General features: G+C 49.0%; 1 protein-coding gene across 10 annotated transcripts; it reads left to right on the top strand.

Moving 5' to 3' along the window:
• Nucleotides 1-618: 618 nt before the first annotated feature.
• Nucleotides 619-22681, top strand: SERP2 (stress associated endoplasmic reticulum protein family member 2). 10 transcript variants are annotated; one of them, XM_023251748.2, is made up of 5 exons: nt 619-778; nt 1001-1118; nt 5985-6057; nt 15161-15409; nt 21304-21744. In XM_023251748.2, exons 2-4 carry the CDS (start codon nt 1035-1037, stop codon nt 15265-15267), a joined length of 264 nt encoding a protein of 87 aa, XP_023107516.1. In that variant the 5' UTR covers nt 619-778; nt 1001-1034; the 3' UTR covers nt 15268-15409; nt 21304-21744. The 10 variants fall into 10 exon arrangements, with proteins under 10 accessions (XP_023107516.1, XP_044909261.1, XP_044909262.1 ...); XM_045053326.1 differs by lacking the exons at nt 619-778; nt 15161-15409; nt 21304-21744 and adding exons at nt 781-810; nt 22087-22215; nt 22445-22681; XM_045053327.1 differs by lacking the exons at nt 619-778; nt 15161-15409 and adding exons at nt 782-810; nt 17268-17492.
• Nucleotides 22682-23673: the final 992 nt, after the last annotated feature.

Here is a 23673-nt window from a genome sequence, read left to right as displayed (position 1 = left end):
TCAGTTTTTATCCCTCCGCTGCAGGGAAGCTCCCAGTTCAGAGCCCTTGGGACGCGGGTGGCTGGAGGAGGGCCAAACTGCTCCAGGCAGGTGGGGAGCCTAAGCTGGTCAAATCCGTCCACTTTAGGGTAGTGACCGCCACATCTGGCTGGGCTGCAGGCCTAGGACCTTCCTCCACTCAGAAGCTGACGGTTGCTGCCAGTGTTCCATGGAAGGCCCTCGGCTACCAAGGCGAGATGACCGAGCCCACTGCATCCTCGCACCCACTTATCCGCATCCTTGGGGAGTTCCAGCCCTTTCCGCAGTACTTGAGAAGGGTCCTGCAGTGGGCTTCCCTCGCCCGGGGCCCTTCCCCAGACCCCTGAAGGGGAGGTTCTTTAAACTGTCCCCCAACAGCGTGGGCCGGGACTCGCCCTCATTCCACTTGTCTTTTGAGACCCCCTCCCCCCCCCCCCCCCAGGCCCGCCGGCCGCTGCCTCCAATCCGGCCCTCGGCCAGGGGGTAGTGGTGCAAGGCAGACTGGCTTAAAGCGAGGCCGCCCCAATCCCGGCCCCGGGCGCCGGCGGGTCCCCGGCCGCGGAGCCCCAGAGCGGCTGCGCCCCCGGCCCCTATGCGCGCACAAAGCCGGCGGCCGCCGGAACCCTCGGCCCCGCCGCGTTCGGCCGCTGGATCCCGAGCCGGCAGGGGCCCCGGGCGGAGCGGCTCCGCGCGCGGCGCTCCGGCCGCCCAGCGCGGGGAGGACGCGCGGCAGCGCCAGCCTCGGGGCCGCGCTGGTTAGGTAGCAGGGGGGACCGGAAGGATGGCGAGGAAGTAGGAGAGGGTTTCCTGAGATGAAAGATTACTTCCGTCCGGGCTCTGGCCTCTCTCTGGAGCCGGCTCGTTGGGGGCTGGGGAGCGGGGTGCGCGGGGCTCGGGGGCCGCGCCTTGCCACCTGCAGCGCCCGCAGCCGGCGGGACGCGCGCGGCCGGGTCGGGGGGCTAACGCGGGGGGATTCTTGCAGGTGGGACTCGAGGGCATTGCCTAGCGCCCAAGCCATGGTGGCCAAACAGCGGATCCGGATGGCCAACGAGAAGCACAGCAAAAACATCACCCAGAGGGGGAACGTAGCCAAAACCCTGGTAAGGCGGGGGCGGCGCCGACCGGGCCGAGCGGGGCAGGGCCGGCGGGGGCGGGGCGGGGCCGGCGGGCGGGTGGCGGGCGCGGGGCCCGGCCTCCCCGCTCCCCGGCCCGGGCCCGGGCCCGCCCCTCCCGCGGGGTCCCGCAGAGTGGGCGCCGAGTGCCGGGCTCTGGGGCGCGGACCTCGCGGAGCCCTGGCGGGCGGCGAGGGCCGGGTCGGTGGTGGCCCCTCAGGGGGCGGCCGCCGGGGCTACCACGGAGGCGCGGGAGAGCCTCCCCAGGAGAGAACTGGGCCTTTGTCTCCGGGAAAAACGGAAAGTCACATCCTGCAGGAACAGTTAAACCAACTGCGTGACACAGGACCCGGAACCCAGTAGGTGCTAGAAGGTTCGATGAATGAATGAGCAGGTAAATGGAGGCCTCTTATCATCACCCCCTTCCAAGCTCTGACTCCTGGCCTCCACCCTCAACAGACGCCCACCAGGATAAGGTTTCCCCTCCAGCCTCTTTGTTATGGCGCTGAATAAGTTGGAGGGGCGCAAAGTGCGAAATGAGGTTCAGACCCATGTTTCCCTCCATCCTCCTTTCTCTCCTTCTCCTCTTCTCCAGGGAGGCCTCTCGCTACCGGGCTGAAGTTTAAATGCAACGTTACTCTTGCTCACCCTGTAAATTCTGGCTCATCCTGGTGGTATGATCCAGAACTTTGGAGACTAAAGCTTTGTAACTGGACTTTAAAGTAAAATCTGTGCCTTATGCACCAGGGTTAGTTTTAGCAAAGCAGAATGTCTTCAAGAGAAAATGCCAGGTCCGTGAGTTTGGACACTCAGAGGCATGCCCGGGATGAGTTGTTGGGCAGTGTTGGTCTCCAAGTCTGTGAGCTCAAGATGCCTGGAATCTGTTACCCCAGACACTTAAGTGAAGTCCAGCTGAAGCTTTGGGCTTGGCTGGAAAAGCTCGCAGACCTGATGAGGCACTTCCTTTTAGCCAAAGAAATGATCCTGGTTTGAGTAACTGAGCAAAAAGCTAGAGCTGCAATGATCACACCAGAATTCTTGCAAAACTGAGCAGTACCACGGCAGAGAAATCTTAGGATCAAACTCTGTTCTACTCAGAGCTTTATCCACAGTTCCAGGCTTAACTTATGCTGGAAATTCTCTCATTGGGAGTTAGATCATTTAGTTGTGACTGAACAGTAACATGCTAATATACCAGTGAATTGGAACCATTTTTCACATAGATCTCTTTTTCCTATTTCTTTTTACTCAGAAAAACAAACCTTGCTGTCTAAATTGACCTTGAGAAACAAATTTTAATCGGTGTTAAAGCACTTAGGGTTTTATATCCCTAGGAGGTCACTTCTTCCTAGATACCATACAGACTAGCTGAGGTACTGAAAATCTCCAGTTGTGTGGTTCTTTTGAATGAACTAAGAAACTACAGAACTAACAGTTATGAACTAAACTCAGTTGACAACATATCCCACTGCAAAAGTAGCAACACGGTAACTGATTTGCAAAGCTAAGTTATCCATCCCGGCTTGGTGAACTCAAGGTCGGCCACCTTTAGCTTTTCAAGACCATTAGAAGGTGTTTGAGACCTGGGGGAGGGGAGAGGGCGAGTTAGTGGCTTCAAAATAAGAAAAGAAAATTTAAAAATTGGAGGAAAATATTTAAACATCTAGGAAATGTAGTTGTTCTCATTTCAACTCAACTCAACTTTGAAAGCTACATTAGGACGAATGTTTAATCTATGGTGTGAGTGAATTTTAATAGGTTCGGATATACCATGGCTTGGGGCCCTTCAGAAGTGCCTGGTACCTGTGAGGATGTTCAAAGGGCCCTACTACATTTGTAATGAAAGGCTCCCAAACCAAGCCACGGTGTCTGTTTATTTTCAGTTGGCTAGGAGAGCCCTTTGGTTAACTTTATTGTAAATAGGCCAACATCCAAAAAGAAAACCGAAGTACTTTAAGCCCTAAATCTCATTTTCCTAATTACAGGTCAAACCCAATTATACTTTGAAAGAAGTAACTTGCAAGAGATAACTTGTTTGGGAGGAAATTGGGAACATATGAACAGATTCGAACTGAAAAATTAGCATAAGCATTCGGAAATAAACCCCTTCAATTGTATGCAGATGCTTCAGTACTTCATTAGCTAATAGCTGTGGAGCAAATCGATATTATTCTCCCAGATAGCAGATATATCCAAAAAACAAAGAAGTAATCATTTTGTGATTATACGGTAGTAACTTCTTCTCCAGGATGAAGGGGATTTAAAGTTCAGCGTTCTGAGTTACCCTGCTAGTATATAATCATGGGGGAAATGAGCCCCTGACATTATGAGGGAAGCAACATACTCCTGTTTGAAATGAACCATGTCATTTGCAAGATTCTGCTGCTTGCCTTACCTTTACCAGCCATAGATTCAGGCTTAGGTGAATTGCCCCAAGGGGATTGTGCTGGGGACCGGCTTCCAAAACAGGAATTCAGAGCTCTCAAAAAAAAAAGGATATATTGGTGTTCTTGAGCTCTGAAAATCCCCAGATCATATCGAGTCACTGGAAAATGCCATCAAACAGATTTTGGTACTATATAGTCCAAGCTCTGCGTGTTGATAATTTGTGTTTTTCCGCAAAGGAAAAATAATGGACGCCATTGCTATCTGCACCCGGCCAGTAATTCATTTACAGGCTCCTGAATTCACTTGTTGGCTTTGCTGGAGATCAATGAGCTTTTTATACAGCGTTAGTGGGATGACAGCAACAGAGCTGGTTTGTGGTCAACCGTGACAGATGGGTTAGGAAGTTAGTGAAAGAGGGTGGGGACGGGGTAAGTGCCGCACTCTGTTCAGGTAACTTTATTTGATATCTCTGTTATTTACGTGATCTGGCCTTGACCTGGCGTGGAGTGCCAAAGAATGACACAGTGACAACACTGGTTCAAGTTATCTTACGCAGTTACGTAAGACTGATTTTGTCCTTGTCTGGTCAAGAGCGGGCACCCATTCCCTTGCAGTGCGATTTGTTTGTGCAGGCGTGGTGGTGGAAGCAAGCTCGTCGAGGACAGAGAAGCGAAGGGTTTTAATCCTTGGAGTCTGCCTGCCACTAACACTTTAATCTCTGCTCTGGTGTGGAGAGAGTCAGGGATAACCCTATCACCAATTAGGAAGTATTTACAAAAAAAGGTAATATCCTTCCTAGACCCTGTCTTTACTCTGCTTGACCTAAGAAGCCATATTTAATGACGTTGGTGTGCTTATTCATTCTTCAGTGAACACTTATTGAGCACCTACTATGTTTAAGTCCTGTGCTAGGCATTGCTATATACATTGACACGTGAAAGAGACACAGTGCCTGCCCTGGTGGGGTAGGGTCCGGTGGAGAGACAGACAGTAGACACGTTATCATGAGAATAAACATGAGATACAAACTGGGATAAATGCTGTGAAGAAAACATACATGGCAATTTAAGTAGTAAGGGAACCCACTTGAGGTAGAAGAGAGAAGGCTGTCTCAGAAAGTAACAGGTAAGCTGAGAACCGAAGAATTGTTGCCTTATTTATAATAAAATGAGTTCTTGTATTGACGTGGGTAACAGCCTATTTCTGGCTCACACACGTGAGGAAATGTTAGTGAGTTATTTTCTTCACTCTAACATCTCCCTTTTTATTGGAGAAGATCACTGTTTTTTTGGACGCCTCTCTCAAAAAAAAATAGTTTTTCCTTGATCGATTTGATTTTTTTTAATGTTTACTTATTCACGAGAGAGTGAGAGACAGAGTGCGAGAAGGGGAGGGGCAGACGGAGAGGGAGACACAGAATCTGAAGGAGGCTCCAGGCTCTGAGCTGTCAGCACAGAGCTCGACGCGGGGCTCGAACCCAAAAGCCGTAAGATCGTGACCGAGCTGAAGTTCTACGCTTAATTGACTAAGCCACCCAGACACCCCCATCGGTTTGATTTCAAGGACCAAGCCGTACCTGCAAATAGACCTAGAGGGGTTGTGGATGGTTGTTCTTATTACGTCTGTGTTTTTAGTTTGAGGGGAGCAGGAGGTGTGCAGGGACTGGGTTCATGTGGGCACAGTAGTGCCATTCTGCTCCCCAGGGAAGGAAGAGATTTCTTCAAAGTGTAAGCTTCATTTGGGTTGAGGAACTTTCCTCATTACAAAATGCTGCTTCCTTTGCCTACGCGCTCACCGTTGCTGTGGTGCTTCCGCCATTCTGAGAATTTCCACAGCACTCACCTTCCCCATGTTCTTGGCGTGTGGAAGGTTTTGAGAAAATGGCTGTTCTGTGACCTTATTTGGAATCCACAGATTCGGGAATTTAAGATGATTCTGTTAGTGGAAACCACCCAGGCTCTGTAATGAGGCAAGTCTAAATTTGAATCCCAGCCCTTGATCAAATTAACAAACTCTGGGTGTCAGTTTCCCAACCACAAAATGGAGTTGATAACACTTGCCTGGCATGGAGTTGTGAGTGGTGGAAAGAGTGGTTGTAGATTGCCTAGGATAGAGCCTGGCATCCAGTGTGCCTTCAACAAATGGAAGCAATTATTAGTACTATCATTTGGGACTCCCAAATCACTGTATCAGTTGGTACTTATACCCCATCTGTCCCTAGAATACTTAAGAGTGCCAAGTGCGCTGAGTTACAGGAGTATAAATAAGGTTATTGGTTAATTTTTTTCACACCTATCTGGATCCTTCACAATTGGCTTTATTCAGCTATTCCCTGCCCATTGGGCATTGAGAATGGATCCATCTCACCCATCGTGGTATTCCCAATCTTTAGTAGGGTCTAGTAGTACCCCACAAATGTTTCCTGAATGAATAAACCTAATCTTACTTTACCCCATTCCCTTTCAGAGGCCGCAAGAAGAGAAATACCCTGTGGGACCATGGCTGTTGGCACTGTTTGTTTTTGTTGTCTGTGGCTCAGGTATGGGTTTTTCGCTGACTTCATAGACCATGCTGTCCTCTGTCCTTCAAAAACACAGGTTTTATTCACAAGAAAATAGACAACAATAAAAAATACACACACACACACACACACACACACACACACACATTGTTCTGGGATTCAAGTTAATCTCTGCCTGAAGCCTTCATCTTAATGGGTTTTGATTTGGTCTCTAGTCTAGCAGAGCAAATATGAGTAGAGACAAAATTGATATCCTATCAAATCATAATCATAAAATGATTACACTGAGCAATTAAATTGGCTGTTTACACTTTAGAGTTCAGTAAAACATAGCCTAAAAAGGGCATTTAGAACAGAAAGTGGAACACCTATCTGTCTACCCAAGGTAGATCCAGATTGCAGAGAAAGGGAGAGGCTTTATGCCTTTCTCAGAGGAAACTCTACAGAACTCATAAATAGAACTGAGCCTTTGACCTGAGCCTCAAGGTACAGTCACCTCACACTGAAAGGTGGCCAAGTTCAGAGAGCTTTGCTTACACTCACGTGCAAACATGCACACACACAGGGGAGGCTTGAGCAAAGGATCGTGCAGTTGTCTCTCGTTGAATTTGGTTACTGGGAGTCTTGTAATTCCTGGTCCCCATGGGTTGGGTCTCTAAGATAGTGGTAAGTGAGGAATAGTGGGGCTACTTCTAACAAGACAGGCCTTCCGAGGTTCCTGAGATCTCTCACTCGAAGAAACAAAACTGCACACCCCATTCCCAAGGATGTGACTCGAAGGGAATATTTTACCCAATAGAGGGAATCCCTCTTCTTTAGCAGAGTTTACCCAACCTCTACTGGAATACTTCTGAGGGTGAAGGGCTCACTTCTTCAAAACGCCTATCCCATTTCTGTATAGCTCTAGTTATACATCTTTTGAACTACACTGAACTATCTTTTCAGTAGTTCAGGTGCGAACTCCTAAAACCACAAGGCATGGACTCATTCTCTTCTGAACATCTTGAATCATCTTGACTCTTCGGATATTTTAAAGATGAGTTTAAATTCCGCAAACTAAACTTCCCTACTTCTCTCAACCTAGCCTCAAAAGATGTGGTTTCTAGACCCCGCTTCTGGGTACACTCCATGAGTGTCTTAAAGTATATAACATTTGCAGCTGTGGAAGTTGGTCTAGAAGGGGTGTGACTGCTACAGAGGCATTAGGATTGCCACTGCCCTTGATCCCATCACTCTGCTTCTATTAATGTGACCCAAGCTTCAGTTTATTTTCAGCAGTCACAGCACATCCTAGACTCACATCAAGCTGAAGGATAGCCTGGCCCCTCCAAACTCTCCTTAACATAAATGCTCTACAAGCTTCAGAGAAGCATGTACATACCTCCCCCCAATCCAGAGCTGTCCCTTACCCCATCACACATTGTTTATTTTATTCATGACCCTCATCAACGTATGACATTATTTACTTTGCTTCTTTAGTATATATTTCCCACTGCTGGGACATAAGCTCAGGGAAGGGAATGTTTATTTTCCACTAAACCGGTAGATTCTTATAAGTATTTAGCATATAGCGAGCGCTCAGTGTGGTTGGCTGAATGGATTCACGGATGGGTGGATGGATGAGTACAGCAAGATGTTCCCCATACTATAGATATCCAGCTGGCTTTCTTGAGACCTAATATAAAGCTTCATGAATATTTCTATTAAAATTTTATTGTTGGTTGTCAGTTGTCTTTTTATAGCGTAGCCAACAAAGTCTAGAAATACAGAAGAACATGCATAGTAAATGGCTTGCATGAAATTGCATTATCATGTACGATATGGTCAGTGACATATGATATGGTCAGCGTATCGCCTTCATCAGCGATGCGTAGTTCAGAACGCTGTACAAAATTCCGAGGAATATGGTGCATTAATGCAGCATTTCCATCACTGCCTGCATATTCGTCTGCCGTGCGTTGCCTCAGATGATTGGTCTCTGATTTTCACCCGGAAACAAAACAAACAAAAAACCATGTGCCTTTAGCAAGCCATACAAAAATCAAGAAAAATAAATCTATGTGAAAAGGTGATCTGCCCTTTCAGGCCTTGTGGCCAGCCTGTAGATTGTTAGATCTTGAACCTTGAGCCTCCTATCTAATCATCTTTCTTTGCCAGCTTTATAGTCTCAGAAAGTATACTGTACCTCCAAGTCACTGATAAAGTCTAGACTTAGAGAAGCCCATGGAACACAATTCGAGACAACTCCCTCCAGGTTGACTTTGAACCTCTCTGCAAAACTTGTACAAACAATCATCGTGTCTTGGGGGCTTGGCGGGGTCCGCTGTGTGCCTGGCACTGTGCCAGGCTTTGGAACAACCACTTTCAGGAGGCTGCAGGCAACGGGAGAGGCAGATAAGGAAGCTGTCAGTTGTACCTAGGGCAAGAGTTCTATGATAGCAGAGTGCCCAGAGTGCTTGGTGGGCACGGATAAGGGACTGTGTTAGCCTGCTCAGGCTGCTATAACAAAACACCACGGGCTAGGTGGCTTAGAAGTAGCAGAAATTTACTGCTCACAGTTCTGGAGGTTGGAAGTCAGATTAGGGTGCCAGCCTGGTCTGGTGAGGACCCTTTTCCCAGTCACAGACCTCTCCTCATATCTTCATGTTGTATCCTCACATGGCAGAAAAGGTAGGGAGCTCTGTGGGGTCTCTTTGATAAGAGCACTGATCCCATTCATGAGGTCCCATTCATGGGTCCCATTCATGACCTAATGAATGAGGTCTCCATTGGACATCAGGATTCCAGCACGCGGATATGGGAGAACGCAATCAGACCGTAGTGGGGACTTCTCAGTCATACTGAGCAGAAGAGAAAGTTTCCCAGAGGAGGTGCCATTTGTGGTGAGTTTTGAAGGACAAACAGCCAGACAAAGGACAGGTCGTTCCACATGAGAGATTACTACGTGACAAAGGCACATAGACTTGAGATAGCGTGCCGGGCTCAAGAATGGCCAAAGCCCAGTGGCAAGGACCTGTGAGTCATCACGCAGTCCGTGTTGTCAGGGGCTACAAAGGTACAGAGCCAGTATTGTTTTCTTTTTTGGCGTCCAGATACATATTAACCGGTGCCCTCCCCAGTCTGCACGGTGAGGTAGCACGTGGAGGGGGTTAAGTCGATAAAGTGATTTGGTCTGTTTTTCTCAGACCGGTGTTAGTTGTCAATATCCACCCTTTTCAAAGGGCTTGAAAACCTTCTCTAAATTACACTTTAATTAAAATCTTGCCAGGCTATCAGTCTATATAGTAGGAACTGTATCTCCTCCCCCTGCCCCTCCCCCAACCTCCAGGTAAATTGGGACATCTGCTGACAGCAGTCTCTTGGAACCCTCCCAGTCTCCATTCGTTTTCTCAGGGATCAAGTACATTGGCTCTGTTATCCTTTCTGGGATGGGAGATCTATCAGGGGGCTGGAACGGGAGCCCGCAGGGCCCAGAGACATGGATTTAGAGTGGCTAAGAGGACACAGCACTTACTAGCATGCCACACCCCCCTGCCTTCACAGCCTGTTCTCTCCCGGTGTCGCTTCTTTAAATCCTTGTCATTAAGACCGCGTTGCTTTTATGGAGAGGCTAGTTAGGAGTTGGTTAACATGTTACCATGATCCCTAAGTAATGGGCTTCATCTCTTTTTTAATCGTAACTAAAAATAATCCACTAACCCACCTTTAATTTTTATTTTTATTTATTTATTTATTTTTGCTAACTTACCTTTTTTTTTTTTTTTTCCTGCAAGCCTCAGCTCAAGTCAGGCACTGTTCTCACAGAAACGTGTCACTCTTCTCAGCTTGTCCTTGGTGCTGTGCCCTTCCTTCTATCTTTGTACGCGTGCTTTTCTAAGCCAAACATGTCATGAAAAACACAATAACTCCTTTAGGTCTGTCCCGGTGGCCACCTCGCTGGGATTAGTCACGATTCAGTTCGTCTTGCAGAGCCTACTGCCCTTCTTGAGTTTCTCCTCCTTCAGGTTGTGGGGCCAGTGTCTTCTCTATATTTAAGAGAGTGTCATGTCCTAACAGCCTGCCATGCCATCCGTGGGTTCCTCTGCCTCATGTCACGAGCCTTCCTGGTGAGAGGATGACGGAAGCCTCGTGTCACTATTCTCTCTGAGGCCAGGTGGCTGGCGGCTCCTATGTTGTATATTTTTATACAGACGGGGAAAATATGAAAGCTTCCAATATTAACGAAGGTGCTGATCAATGATCTGATTCTCTTGAAAGACAACACTCTCATCACCTCACTCTGTTGACCCACGTCTTTTCCCACGATGATTGGTTGGGCAAAGTGCTCTTTTCAGAAATAGTGTCCGTGTACCTAGGATAGGTAAATATTTGGGTCAGGCAAGTAATAAGGAATGCACATCGTATCCGTTCTCCTGGCGAGATTGTGGGAAAGGATCAGGACTGGGGAAACGTTGGCATTTAGGCTCATGCACTCTTATTGGCCACCGTTACTCCACTTCGTGTGGAAAAAAAAAAACAAGTTAACGAACCTCCAAGAGGTCACAGGACCCCTTGACTATATGGGGCGTGATGTGTCACAGCAGTCTTGACCCCTTGCTTCTTGGCTTCTTCCCTGTGGCCTTCCTCATTCTCCACACATGCCTTTAATGCCTGCGGTGCTGATAAGAACAAGATAACGAAAAAGAAGGGAGAAGAACCAGCAGAGCAGCAAGGGTACAGAACGCAGAGGCCCCTGGCGCAAACATGCACCCAGGGAACACTCACCCCCTCATCAGGAAATCAGATAAGAGCGCCAGACCTCCTGGGGCTGCCCTGAGGCCCCCAAGATGGGAGTCCAGCCCAGGTACACGGTGGTAGCCTCTAATACATTACCCCGTTGACATGCAGTTGGAAGGAGGCTATCTAAATGCACCCCTCTTCAGAGTAAGTAAATTTCCACTCTCTGTGATTGCAAAAGGGCTCTTAGGCAAGACGCTTCTTTGAAGCCTGACCGTTTGGCAGGAACAGGATGAGAGATGAAGAGGCCTCAGAGAGGAGGGTAGTTTTGGAATCTGCCAGATGTAGGTTCAAAGCCTAAGATTCACTGTCAGCTGGACAACCTTGGACACGTTATTTACTCTCTGTATCGATTTCCTTATTGATCAACTAGGGATAAGAGTAGCCCCTCCAAAGGGCATCGACGGGCTCCAGGGATATTAAGCGCTGGCCCACAGCTCGACACCTGCAGCCTCAGTCACTACCACCATCCCCATCAGCATAGCCCCGATAGTGGCACGGTGGATGGGAGGGGCTGGTGTGCCATGGCGGGGGGGGGGGGGGGGGGGGGGTGCTGGCTCAGGTTTCCATTTGCTTTGCATCTTTCCCGGCTGGGCCTTCCGTGGGCAGCCCATCGGCAAGGCTCAGCCACTCACATTGGTCTTGCTCTTCAACGGTAGGCCCGGCCTCTTCGCTCCAAGGATGAGTGTCTGCAGTTTGATAACATTCCATTCCGAGGGTGTGAGCCTATCTTTCCATGATAAAGCTTCAAAATCTTCCCGACCTCCCCACGCAGGGGAAAGGAAGAACCCACCTACAGACTAAAATCAACAAACAGGGGTTTGTAGTTTACGTCGATATCAGAAATATCTATTTCTGATATCTCGACCTGAATACACCACTGTTTTGCTATAAAAGTTCTCTTTGTGAGAAACAAAAGCTCTGGGAACAGTACGTTCTTTTGAGACCCAGTATTATCCAGATAGAGGACATCTCAGGGCCATATGGTTCTTTGTTTTGTATAATTTGGTAACTAGCTGTATTGTTATTGTATACATCCTACCAGAAATCTGAAACCTGTTTCTCAGAAAGCCTGTTACGAGAAAACCTCATACGAGGTTTATGTTATGAGTTATGAGTGTCCTCAGATAATTATTCCAAACTTCTCTTGTTCAAGTCTTGCTTGGCCGGGGACTTTGTTTTGCTTGGGCCTTTTTAACTGTTTACATTTGTCTTTACTTGATTTCCTAGGGCCCCAGATCCACACTGAAGCCTTAAGGATTCAAGCATCCCGCCCCCCGCCCCCCGCCCAGCCCCTCTTAGAGACTCTGCTGTGTTTTTCTCCTCTTTTTATAAAAACACTGTCTTCCATTTCTGCAGGCAGTGGGGCCCCTTTCCAGATAAGCACCTCATCCTGTCTCTCCTGGCCCTTGGTTTCAAACCTGCCTCTTTGAGAACCGTGTGATAGCTTCTGAAGAGTGCTGGTTTTTATCTCGAGACTCAGAGACAAGCGTGACCCAGAATGTCTGTCTGAGGCGGCAAAGATGCCGTCGCTCAGACCGGCCCGCCGCTATCTCTGGGGGACACTTGCAGTCCTGATGCACTGCCCCAGACCATGAATGAAGCCAGTCACCCTGCTGTAACCCTGGATTTTCCTCTACTTTTGTCCTCAGCTCCTTTAAGAGTTTTCTAGACAAGGATTCTGAGGCCACGCCCAAGCTCCGGGGGAAAGTGTGCTGCAATTGATTAACAATGTCCATCCTAAACCTGGTGTGGACAGCGGGGTCCCGTGCTCACCCTTGCCATCCCTGGCCTTTCTGTGATGGGAGTGCCACGGGGTTCACAGGACAACTGTCTTCCGCATTCCCAGCTTTCCTCTTTGACCAGAATGTCCCCTGGACTCCACGAGATTGATTAGGTCTTTTCCTTAACACGTTCGTTGTCCAGACAATCGGGCTGTTTAGTCAGCATATACGCGCATCTTGTGATCCTGTAGCATGATTTCCCTTCTCCGAGCCCCGTGTGAAACTGCACGGTGACAGATGGCAGCGGCCCGAGACCAGGCTCTTTGCAACCTGCTTGTCCCCTCCCCTGTCCTTACCCCTCACTGAGGTTTCTACTGGGATTAATGGAGTCCCCGTTTAATTCCTATTATCCCTTGATTCCCAGAGGGAAACTCTCACACATCAGCCGTGCCCCAGCTCCCTCCCTCAGACCGTTTCTCCCTCATGTATTCCTAATTTCAATTTGATTTCTCTCTCTCTGGCCAAGCCTGATATTCATTTCCTAATTAGGGATTATGAGAATTTTAATGGTTACTGAAGCCTGAGCATTCTTGAAACTGATGAGCTTATATCCCCCATCAAAGGGGAACCTCTCGGGTAATAGGATTAACGAGTGGCTGTTATTTCCTTCAGACTTTTCTATTTCCCCGTGTGAGCATATATGACTTTTATAATATAGAGAAATACAGAAAACTTTTATAATCTAGAAAAAATTAAGTGTATTTTAAGAAGAAAACATCTTGACTAGTGGTTTTTAGCCTGTTTTTAACAAGCAGCCAAACTCTGTTCATATCTTAGGAACAAACGAAAGAGCAGCTGTTCTGGTGGAAGTGGGATCTGTGTGTGTGTGTGTGTGTGTGTGTGTGTGTGTGTGAGAGAGAGAGAGTGAGTGTGTGTGTATGTGTGTGTGTGTGAGTAGGCGTGTGTGTGCATTTATGAGTGTGCATATGTGTGAGTTTGTACATATTTGTGTGTATTTACATTTGTGAGTGCGCTTGAGAGTGTGAGCGGATGTGCGTTTGTGTGTGTGTATGTGTTTGCGAGTGTGTGTCTTTGTCTGTGTTTGTGTAGGGGGTACCTCCGGTGTTGCTGGATATTCTGGGTTTTTTTCCATCCCCGGACAGGAACAGACATCTGGACCCTCTTTGCCCATCAAATAGGAAGCTGCGTCTGGCCCAGAGCTGGCCTCTCATGACAGAGCTCATGCCTCTGAGCAAATGGCCTGCTAGGTTTATTTGGCACATGAGTTGTGAGTAGTCACACTGTTTCTGGGCAGGGACATTGCTTTCGTCTGTCGGTTAAGGGGCTGTAGGCTCCCATATCCCCCAGGGAATCTGCCTGTGGACACAGGGGAGGTGGGAGAGCTAGCATGTCATAGACCAGCGCGTTTTTCAGGACAGCCTATTCAGAACGGATATGAAGAAGTGATTCCCTGAGATGTTCTTGGCTGGGCCTGAATCCCTCCCATTCCCCAGTCTCATGTTTCAGGTGGTCCAAGGATCTCCCTGTACAGAAGGCCTCTCCATTTCTGGAAGGGCCAACACCCCTGTCCTTCCTAGGACCTACTGTTTCTGCTGAGAACAGTGTGGAGGGAAAGGATCAAGCCACCTGTGTGCCAGCTCCAAGGCCAGCCTCCCTGGGTTTGAAACCCAGCTCTGCGACCTACTAGCCATGTGACCTTCTCCAGCTTACGCCCGTTCTAAGCCTTGGTTCTCCCATTCTTAAAAGACCTAAGAATGGTCCCTAACTCCTAGGACCTTGGGAGTTGATTGTTAGTCATTATATTCATGGCCCTTAGTCACGCTCTCTCCCCACATCTCAGCCTCCCAGGCAAGGTTCTGACCAAGACTCTGAACGCTCACAGAGAAAGAAAGAGAACATTTGGATCTTCCTAGTGATTTTGCTTTACGGTGGTAAGAAAACTTGTAGGGGGGAGCATACTCGCTCCGAGATCCTGAGGAAGCTGTGGTGATGTCATCCAGAGGTCGGTGGGGTCACCTCTGTAGGGGCAGCGGGAGCCTCCTCTCTATTTCTAGAAAGAATTCTTTATATAAACTAGCTAATAGGGATGAGCAGGACCTGTTCATACAACTGTCTTGGCTACTTACTATACACATATGTTTTCTCTTCTCGTCACATAATCCCTACGAAGGAGCTATGGTACTCGTTTTTCCAGATCGTAAAACTGAGGCTCCTAGAGGAAATCAGCTAGCATCACACAGCTAAAGAGAGAGAGAGCCAGTCCCCAAACCTGAACTCGAAACCCTATTACACTGCCTTCCCTCCCTCTTACCACTTCTCCCAAAAGTACTACCAAGCAGAAGGTTTCCACCCACCTTAGGCCTTCAGCATATGACCATGTATTGAAAAGAATTCCTGTTAAAACATCTCCTACTTTCCCTGCCAGAAAACGTGCGTTGTCCAGAGGTTCCACGTATACAGCCATCCTGGGTCTGCTCCCAGATGGATAAACCCTTGACCCAGCCGTGGGCTGCTTGTTGACTGGGCCACCGGGGCACCCGACCTCCTTACCCTTTTCTGGACCTTGCTCCAGGACAGATTTGAATTCACCATGTCTACAGGTCGACCCAAAACACTGGCCTTTCCTGGAGACCGCCAGAACTGTCTCGAAATTGTGACACCCAAAGTGGCTGTCACTCCCCCTGAGACTGACAAGCAGGATGTTTGAGGAGCTGGGCAGCCTTGGAGAAGGTCTTCTATTTCACCACAAAGGGAAGACTGAGGACATGCCTCTGCCGAGAAACTCCTGCCTCGAGACCTGACATGGACACTCTGGAAAAGATGTCTCCTCAGCCACTGGCTCCCTCAAGGTGACCTGCATCCTCCCTTGTTCCATGCCCTGTACCCTGTGCCTCATGGAGCATTTGGGTTTGTGTCTGGTCTGCTGCTCGAAGAGCGTTTCTGCTGTCTGCCATGTTACTGTGGATAAAGGGCATCACGCTCTTTGCTAACGTCCCTTCTCTTCACCGTGCCTTTCTGCCCTCTATCCCGGGCACCTCTGTCTTTCCCCTCGTCTCCATCTCTGGAGACGCTACCAGGAAATGCTACTGGAAATAGCATCGTGCCTTCGACTCCCTTTGTGCTGATTCTTCCTGAGAGCTTAACCCTTAGCCTTTGCGACGTCTCCTTTCTTGACGTTTCTACTTGTCTCTCACAGGACCTATACTTTTTCCCACCAGCTTTGTCATTTTTTAAATGGAAAATAATCAAAATGATGTGATTTCTAGAGCGGTCTTGTCCTCCTCAGTGGTATTCCTGTGGCCTCTCTCAATCTCTCATCTCAGCAACTCTCTTGAGCTCGCTTATCATCAACCTTATTCTCAATAAAAGTGGCCTTCTGAAGCTTCCTGTTACGCCGGCAGCCTCCCACTCTCTAGCTGTCTCCCTTCTGTCACCCCTGTGTCCTGGCGCTCCCAGTTAGCCGAGGTAGGTCTGTCCCCAGGGTAAGAGTGGGCTGGGATGACACAGTCCCAGGCCTTAAGGAGTTTACGGTCTTTCATGACTTTCCTTCCCCGCCAAAGACCGGGCTCTTGCAACATCGGAATCTAAAAGCAGTTGTTTGCTGGTGTTTCTTGGTTCGCAAAATAATTCTCTGAGAGGTTTATAATATGTGTTTTCCTCCATGCTCTTTGCAATTATTCACCATTCATTTTCCTCCAAGAAATATTCGCTGAGGACCTGCTACGTGCCTGGTGCTGAGCTAGGCCCAGGGTGGTCATGAGCAAAATCATGCACGGTCCCTGCTGTCCTGGAGCCTTCAGTCTGGTGGGGAAGCAACATAAGTTTACCAAGTAGTCATGTTGAAACCTGCGCGATTTCAGTCATGAAAGTGGAGGAGAGACATGCAAAGCTGTGAAAGCATATAAGGCAAAAGGCTGGGCAAGTGGTTCTCAGAGTGTGGTCCCTGGACCAGCAGCCTCAGCATCACCGGTGACCCAGTTAGAAATACACATTCTCAGGGCACCTGGGTGGTTCAGTCAGGTAGGCATCCAACTCTTGATCTCAGCTCAGGTCTTAATCTCAGGGTCCTAAGTTCAAGCCCCACGGTGGGCTCCCCCCTGGGCATGAAGCCTACTTAAAAAGAAATACACATTTCCATTTCCCACTCTAGACCCACTGGATTAGAAACTCTGGAGGTGGGGCCCAGCCTCTGTTTTCCCACATCCTCAGGAGACTACCATACACACGCAGGTTTGAGAACTCTTGCCTCAGATAGTCAAAGAAAGCTTCTCTGCAGAAAAAACTTCTGGATTATAAAGGAAAACTAGGCAATAGGGTACGGCGGGAGAAGTATTTCGTACAGAAAGAGTGGCATATGGAAGAGCCCTGAGAGGTTTGAAAACATGAGGGATTAGCCCAGGAGAGAAGAGTAATATAAGATACGTCTGGACAGGTTGATAGGACCGGGATATATAGGTCATGGAGGCCACATCAAGGATTGGGCAATAGGAAGCTTTTTGATGTGCTTGAAACACAGGGATGACACAATCTTACTTGTTTTCATTTGAAGAATAAATCTAGCTACAGTATGGAGCAAATATTGCAGAAGAGCAAGGGTAGACCAGTTGGAGGTCATGGCAGGGGTCTGGGGAAAGATGGCGGTAACTTGCGCGAAGGTGGTTTCTGGAGGGACGGGGAGAAAGGTGCCTAATCACAAGATTCTTAAAGTCCACAGGTGCTGGTAATCAGTTGGAGGTGCCGAGGATGACTCTTGCGTTTTGAGTTTATTTGCAAGATGGAGGGTAACGAGGCCAAGTTCGGCAGCGGGAAGGGATCCTGAGAAGGTCCTGTTGAGTTTGAAGCGTCTTTGAGCCACCTACGTGTAGATATCAATTCAATGATGGAAGGTGTGGGTCTGGAGCTCTGGGAAGTCAGGGCTGGCAATACACATAGGTGAGTCAGCAAAAGCTAAGGGCCACCTAAAATTGTGGGGCAGGGTGAAGTCACCCGGGAAGTGAGAATGTGAGACATGAGTGAGAATCGAAGAAAGCCCGAGTGCTCACTGAGAGGTGTCATTATTCTTGTTTATTGGTCAGATGGAGTTAGGATGACCCCTGTAAAACCCATTTAGTGTAAAGAGCCAAAGAAAACTAGAAAACCAGGGAAATATAGTGTCACAGAGGCCAAGGGATGAGAGGGCATAGGAGGGAGTGGTCAACAATGGTGAGTCAGGAAGTCAGGCAGGAGGTAGCTGGAAACTGCCCATTGGATTAAGTGACATGGAAGGCGCTTTGTGTCCCTAGCAAGAGATATTTTCGGTGGAGTGAAGAGAGCAGGAGCTAGAATAAAGTGGATTGAGGTGGGAATTGAAAGCAAGGACATGGAGAAAGTGAGTATAGACAGCTGTTTAGAAATGGTTGCAAAGCGGAAGAGAGGGCACCTGTTGGTAGCAGATGTGGACTCGGGAAGATTGATCCGGTTCATTTGATTGTTGAGTGTGAATGTTTCTTGCGTGCTAAAGCCTGAGGATTTCGTTGAAAGGGGATGGTTAAATAAAAGAGAGATGTGACCATCCGAGGTCACCAAAGATCAGGATGCCAAACACAGGTTGGAGAGGGCAGGGGCCCCGGGGATTCTGTAGCTCCTGCGCTAGCCTGGATTTTTCTGAACCCCAGTGACTTGCCTGAGGCCAGATGCCCTGACCTGGAATGTCTGCCTGTCCCTCCTTTCCTTGGCATCTCTCTTCCCTGCTGTCTGGCTTACCCACGGCCCCTTTCCTACAGCCTGCTCAGCTGTTTTCTCAGCTTTGTTCACCCACTGTTAAGTTATTAACTTGTCAGGGTCCAGACTCCCCACTTCCTTTCCCTCTTTGAACCCACTGTTGGCTCCCTTCCTGGTCGCTGCCTCGGGAAGCCAGCACGTGGAAAGCCAGGGTGACTCTGCGGGTCATTACTGGCAGGCACAGAGACGTACAATTAACATAATTGCTCTAGAATGTTGGAGGCTTCTTAAAGACATTGATACAACTGAAAAAGGAATAATAAATGCAACCCACTCTCCCTTATCTCAAAGGTGAAGGCAAATGGTGAACTTACAACAGACTTTATTCAAAGTAATTTCTCCAACCAGGTTCCATTTTAAAGAGTCACCTGTACACCTGTTAAGGACCATCAGATGTTTACATTTAATTCACGGATTCAGTAGGGTCAAGAGTGATCTTTAGTTCTTAAAGCAGACTTAGGAACTGGTAAGTTGCTTTACCAGAAGTGTTGCTACTCTGAAATAAAAAAAAAAAAATCTCATCTAAGACTCTTTAGAGAAATTTGCAACCGTTCCGAAAAGAGAATTGAGTGGCTTTATCATTACCTAGCACTTTTGAAGTCATGAATTAACTTAATGGGGCATGATGGACCTAAGGCACAGACTGTTTCCTATTTGTTGACCTACTTTCCGCTGATAACGATGTCCTGTCTAAGGCTAAAATGAAGGGAGAAATAACATTTTTGAGCATTTTATTATGGGCAGATTTTTTTTTTTGCTTCTATCATGATCTTCATTCCTTGCCATCCTCTGAGATGTACATTATCTACAGCTTTACCAGTAGAGAAAGCAGGGCTCCGGAACTGTGTGGGAGTTTCCCGAAGTTCACACCACTAGGGAGTGGCAGGTAGCACTTGGTACTTGAGCTCTGGTCTCGTGCTCACGCACGGAGAAGCAGAGGTCATGACCGGAGAGATGGTAACAATAGCAGTAGCTCCCACGCATCGAGCCCTCAGTGTAGGCAGAGCCACTGTCGTTATCGTTTAATCCCTATGACAGCACCCCAAGCACCATGGTTCTCATTTCACCCAAAAGGAGGCGGTCTCGAAAACGTTAACTAATCCGTCTGGTGAAGAACTGGAATTCAGACCTAGTTCCGTCTGACCCTGCCCTTCCACGGTAGACTTGTTTGTCAAGATTAGGGATGCTTCCCTGACCCCAAGAACAAAACATGAGGCACGGTAGATGTAGATACTCTTTTTCCTAATGTTGTCCAATATACAGCTGCCTCCCAGCACTCCCGTTGAACCGGAATACGGCATGTTTATTTAACGTTTGTTCCTTGTCAGCCCTGGCAGGGGAGGACAGGAAGGTCAGCCATTTCTGTGAGCTTATCCATTTGGGGAAGGTACTTTCTCACCCCCTCAGCAACTTCTGCTGTCATAGACCCACCCCCAAACCCGGGATGGGCCAAGGAAACTTCCGAGCACAACCATAATGGAGGATCACAAGTTGTTGAATTCACTCCTTCGCTGGACGCGGAGAGGACAGTTCACACAGAACTGGCTAACTTCGATTTTCTGTGTAATTCTAAACGGTCTTTGTGTTCAGCTTGGTCGATAGCAACATAGTAACAGAAGAGGGCCCAGCACAGGCTGGTTTGGTAACACCAGAGAGGTGAGCGGAGATCATCACTGAAATAAAGGACGAAGAAGCAGAAACGAGAGCCCAGAGCACAGCCAACCAGAGCTGTTTGGGTCTCAGATCAAATACCTTGCACACCCCGTGCCAATACTCCATCGGGGTCTTAGCAATGACTGTTTTTCATTATGGTCACACTGAACCTTCGTGAAAAATTAATATTATGTCAGGTTTGGTGTATATCCAATTTAGGAGAGTAGTGATGATGCGTGCAGGGTTTTTGTTTTGGTTTAGTTTCGGTTTTTTAGGGAAAAAAAATGCATTCATGCTTTATCTTTCCTTCAAATCTAGCTGTCCAAGGAAGATCCCCCAAGGCCCTGTGTGTTACTAACCTCTGCACACCCAAAGCACAGTACCTGGTGCACAGTACGTGCTCACTAACGTTAGATGATGGAATGTCAAGGGCTTGTTTCCCGAAGGTTCTGGGTAGTCCGCTTTAGCGTGGCCGCTCAGCTCGTCCCTGTTGATCCTGTTTTTAGACGGGATTAAATGAAATGATACCCAGCCTCACCTCCAAGAAATCATGCAGCACGTGGTAGTGACGGTTCTCATCTGTTCTCGTCCTCATCAAGCCTGACCGCCATTGCCCTCCGGGGAGGGCATAACAAAGACGCTTCGGCCTTATGTTCCCCGGGACACATTTAACCCCCATAGCTAGAACCAGGCGGGGGGAGCTAACTCGCTCTTAGCAAGATAAGCGGGGGTGCCAGGTGGGCTTCCAGGCTCCCCACCCCCTCGGTCAAAAACTCCTGGTGGCTCTGGATGAGAGGTAGCGGCATTTCAGAGGAGTTACAGGCAGCCAGCAGATCTTGCATCAAGGGCTACCGGCATCCAGGGGCCCGGTTTGATGCATCTGCTCCAAGCACCTGGCCTGCATTCCCTGCTCGGGGGCCGCTCATTTTCCAGGCCACTGCCGTTTTGAAAAGGCAGCCTCGCTGACCTGTGAAATGAGTGCAGTGCCTGTATGAAAGCCCCGTCCCCTCTCCCCAGCAGCCACAGGACACTTCTGGGGAAGGGGGCCAAATCCGTGAGCGCCTGAGGGATCTCTGGCCTGAACTCCTGATGGAATTAGCGGGAGTTATCTATAAATCCCCGAGGCATCCATCAGCAGACGGAGCAAGGCTGCCTTTTTAAAGAAGTTCACTGACCTCTTGTTAACTTAACTCCTTGTTAGGAAATATCTAATCAGCTGGATGCTAACATGTCAAGGGCCCAGGGGTCAGCAGAAGCAGGGTTCGCTGTGGGCTTGGGTTTCCAGCTGTGTGCTGCCTGCTATCTGAGCTGTCTTGTTTTCCTCTTTCAGCTATCTTTCAGATCATTCAGAGCATAAGGATGGGCATGTGAGAAGGCCTGGGGATTTGACCCTGCCCCCCCCCCTCTGGAGGGCGGAGGACCACTTAAGCTTTTAGCCAGGGATCTGTGGGAAGCAAACAGCCACACCGAGTAGAAAAAAAAGGCTCCCTCCATTGTTCCCTGATCACTTCATCGTGGATGTCAGACCACATTGCCTTCTCACAGGACATCTTGGTACATCCGTGTTCTCGAGCGGAAAGGACATTTTGCTTTTCTGTTGGTGGGATTGGTAGCTCCCAGATGTCTGCGGCAGCACCCTGTCTGGTTTTGCCCCTGGTCTCACAAATGTATGTATGTGGCCCTCCGAAGGATCACCAGGTTACTTTCTATGGATACAGCCTCTCCTCCGTTGGGGATTGGTTTTACGAATAAATGTCTTTGTTCAACCTTATACCATGTGTGGGTTACAGTGAGAAACCTGAAGCGAAGAACATGCCAGAATAGCTCCAGGTGGGGTTGGGGTGGGGGGTGGGGGACAGGATTAGACGTTTGGGAAAGGGTTAAGGAATCTGTGGCTGGGGAATTAGAGCTAGATTTACCTTCGAGGTCTTGGCCCAGAATGAAGCCCTGGGCTGCTCTCATGACCTTGGATTTTCCACACATTTTACTTTTTTACTCGTTTTGTTTTGTTTTGGGCGGGGTTTTTTTGTTTTTTGTTCTTTTTTTCGATGCAGAAAAGCCACCTACAAAGCGTGTCAAGGTTCGATTAGCTGTTATCTGCTCTTTGTCTTAGGACTTGATGAGGAGCAGGTGTCTGAGGCCTCTTTATGAAAACCAGCCAACCTCAGGACCCAGGAGGGCTGGAGTCTCATCTCACTCTGGGTGGTCAGCCTGGAGGCTGGGAGAGTTTGGCCCAGGGCTGGTGGGTGCACACCTCTCCCTGGCCAGCCTCCCCACAGCCCCTCAGAGTGTGGTCTGCCTACATGGGCATCCCAGTGTGTGGCGGGGGTGGGGCAAGTGGGAGATGCATCTCGAAATGCAGACTCTGGGGTTCTACCTTACGCCTGCTCAATTTAAGTGCGGCAGGTGGGGCCAACGCTAATGTTTTGTACAAGCTCCCTGGGTGAGGCTTACGCACTCTAAATTTTCAGGACCACGATCCTGAGAAGACCCGGCTAAAGAGAAAGTTTTGTCCCATTCCAAGCGGCAAAGACAGCCCCCGCTGAAGCTTGCTCTTAAGCGAGGCCTATCCTGCGGGCACGGCTGGTGGAGGAAAGGGAGAATCAGCCTGCTCGGTTGTTCTGACTTCTGATACGGCCTCAGGAAGTCCGAGGGGCGACCACAGAGATCGGCATCGGGATTAAAGATGTTCAGTGTGCAACTTTAAACAGTCCTGTGTTGCTTCTTAAAATTCCATCTTTGCACTCTTGGCAATTTCGTTCATTCCTCAATATTGGGAGAACTTTAAACATGGAAGCGGTGGCAGTGGCCAGGACTTCTGCCAACCACTTCGGGGGCTTTGTTGGAAATGGTGCACTTGGAAATGGGGCGGGGGGGGGAGCTTTTTGTCCACTGGAGTCTTTTACGAAACCCAGACCCTTCAGTGATATTCTTTAGGGCCTTCTTTTCTCCCATCCTCCTCCTCCTCCCCCTCCTCCCCTCCCTCTCCATCCTCCCCCTTCTCCTCCCCTCCATCCCCCTCCTCCCCCTCCTCCCCTCCCCCTCCTCCCCTCCCTCCTCCCCTCCCTCCTCCCTCCCTCCTCCCCCTCCTCCCCTCCCTCCTCCCCCTCCTCCCCTCCCTCCTCCCCCTCCTCCCCTCCCTCCTCCCCCTCCTCCCCTCCCTTCTCCTCCTCCTTCTCCTCCTCTCTTCCTGCTGAGAAGAGGGTTGCAGGCCTGCTTCAAAACCAGCAGCCCCAAAGACAGTCTACCACCCTTGTGCTCCCCATCACTGCCACTGCCAGGCCCCTCCCAAGCCGGCAGGAGGCATCTCCCACCACGAGAACTGCACACGAGATGCTCTGCGAGCTGGTCCCCTCATCCTGTTGGCTCTGCTGCCTGTTCTCTTCTAGGTCACTGAGTAAGACCAGTGTACTGTGAAAGATCAGACCTCAGGGCTCCTGCCAAGAGGCCAGAGGAAGAAAGGCTGCTTGACGTAGTTTACCTGGTCCGTGCTCCCTTACGTGGCCTAACTCCCACATGGCCTAGTCTTGCTCGGAGTCTGGCCTTTCTCTTCCTGCCCTAACAGCATGCCCGACATGAAAGGCCTTTGCTGGGCCCACGCTTTGCGGGTCTTCCCCCACCACCAATTGGGTTTTTCCCACAACAGTAACAGTCAACAGGATGATAATCCCTATTTTCAGGAAAGGGAAACTGAAATTTA

This window comes from Felis catus, chromosome A1 (assembly GCF_018350175.1).
Source record: "Felis catus isolate Fca126 chromosome A1, F.catus_Fca126_mat1.0, whole genome shotgun sequence".
In the NCBI taxonomy this organism is placed as follows: Eukaryota; Metazoa; Chordata; class Mammalia; order Carnivora; family Felidae; genus Felis; species Felis catus.
This window is presented reverse-complemented; position numbering and strand designations above follow the sequence as displayed.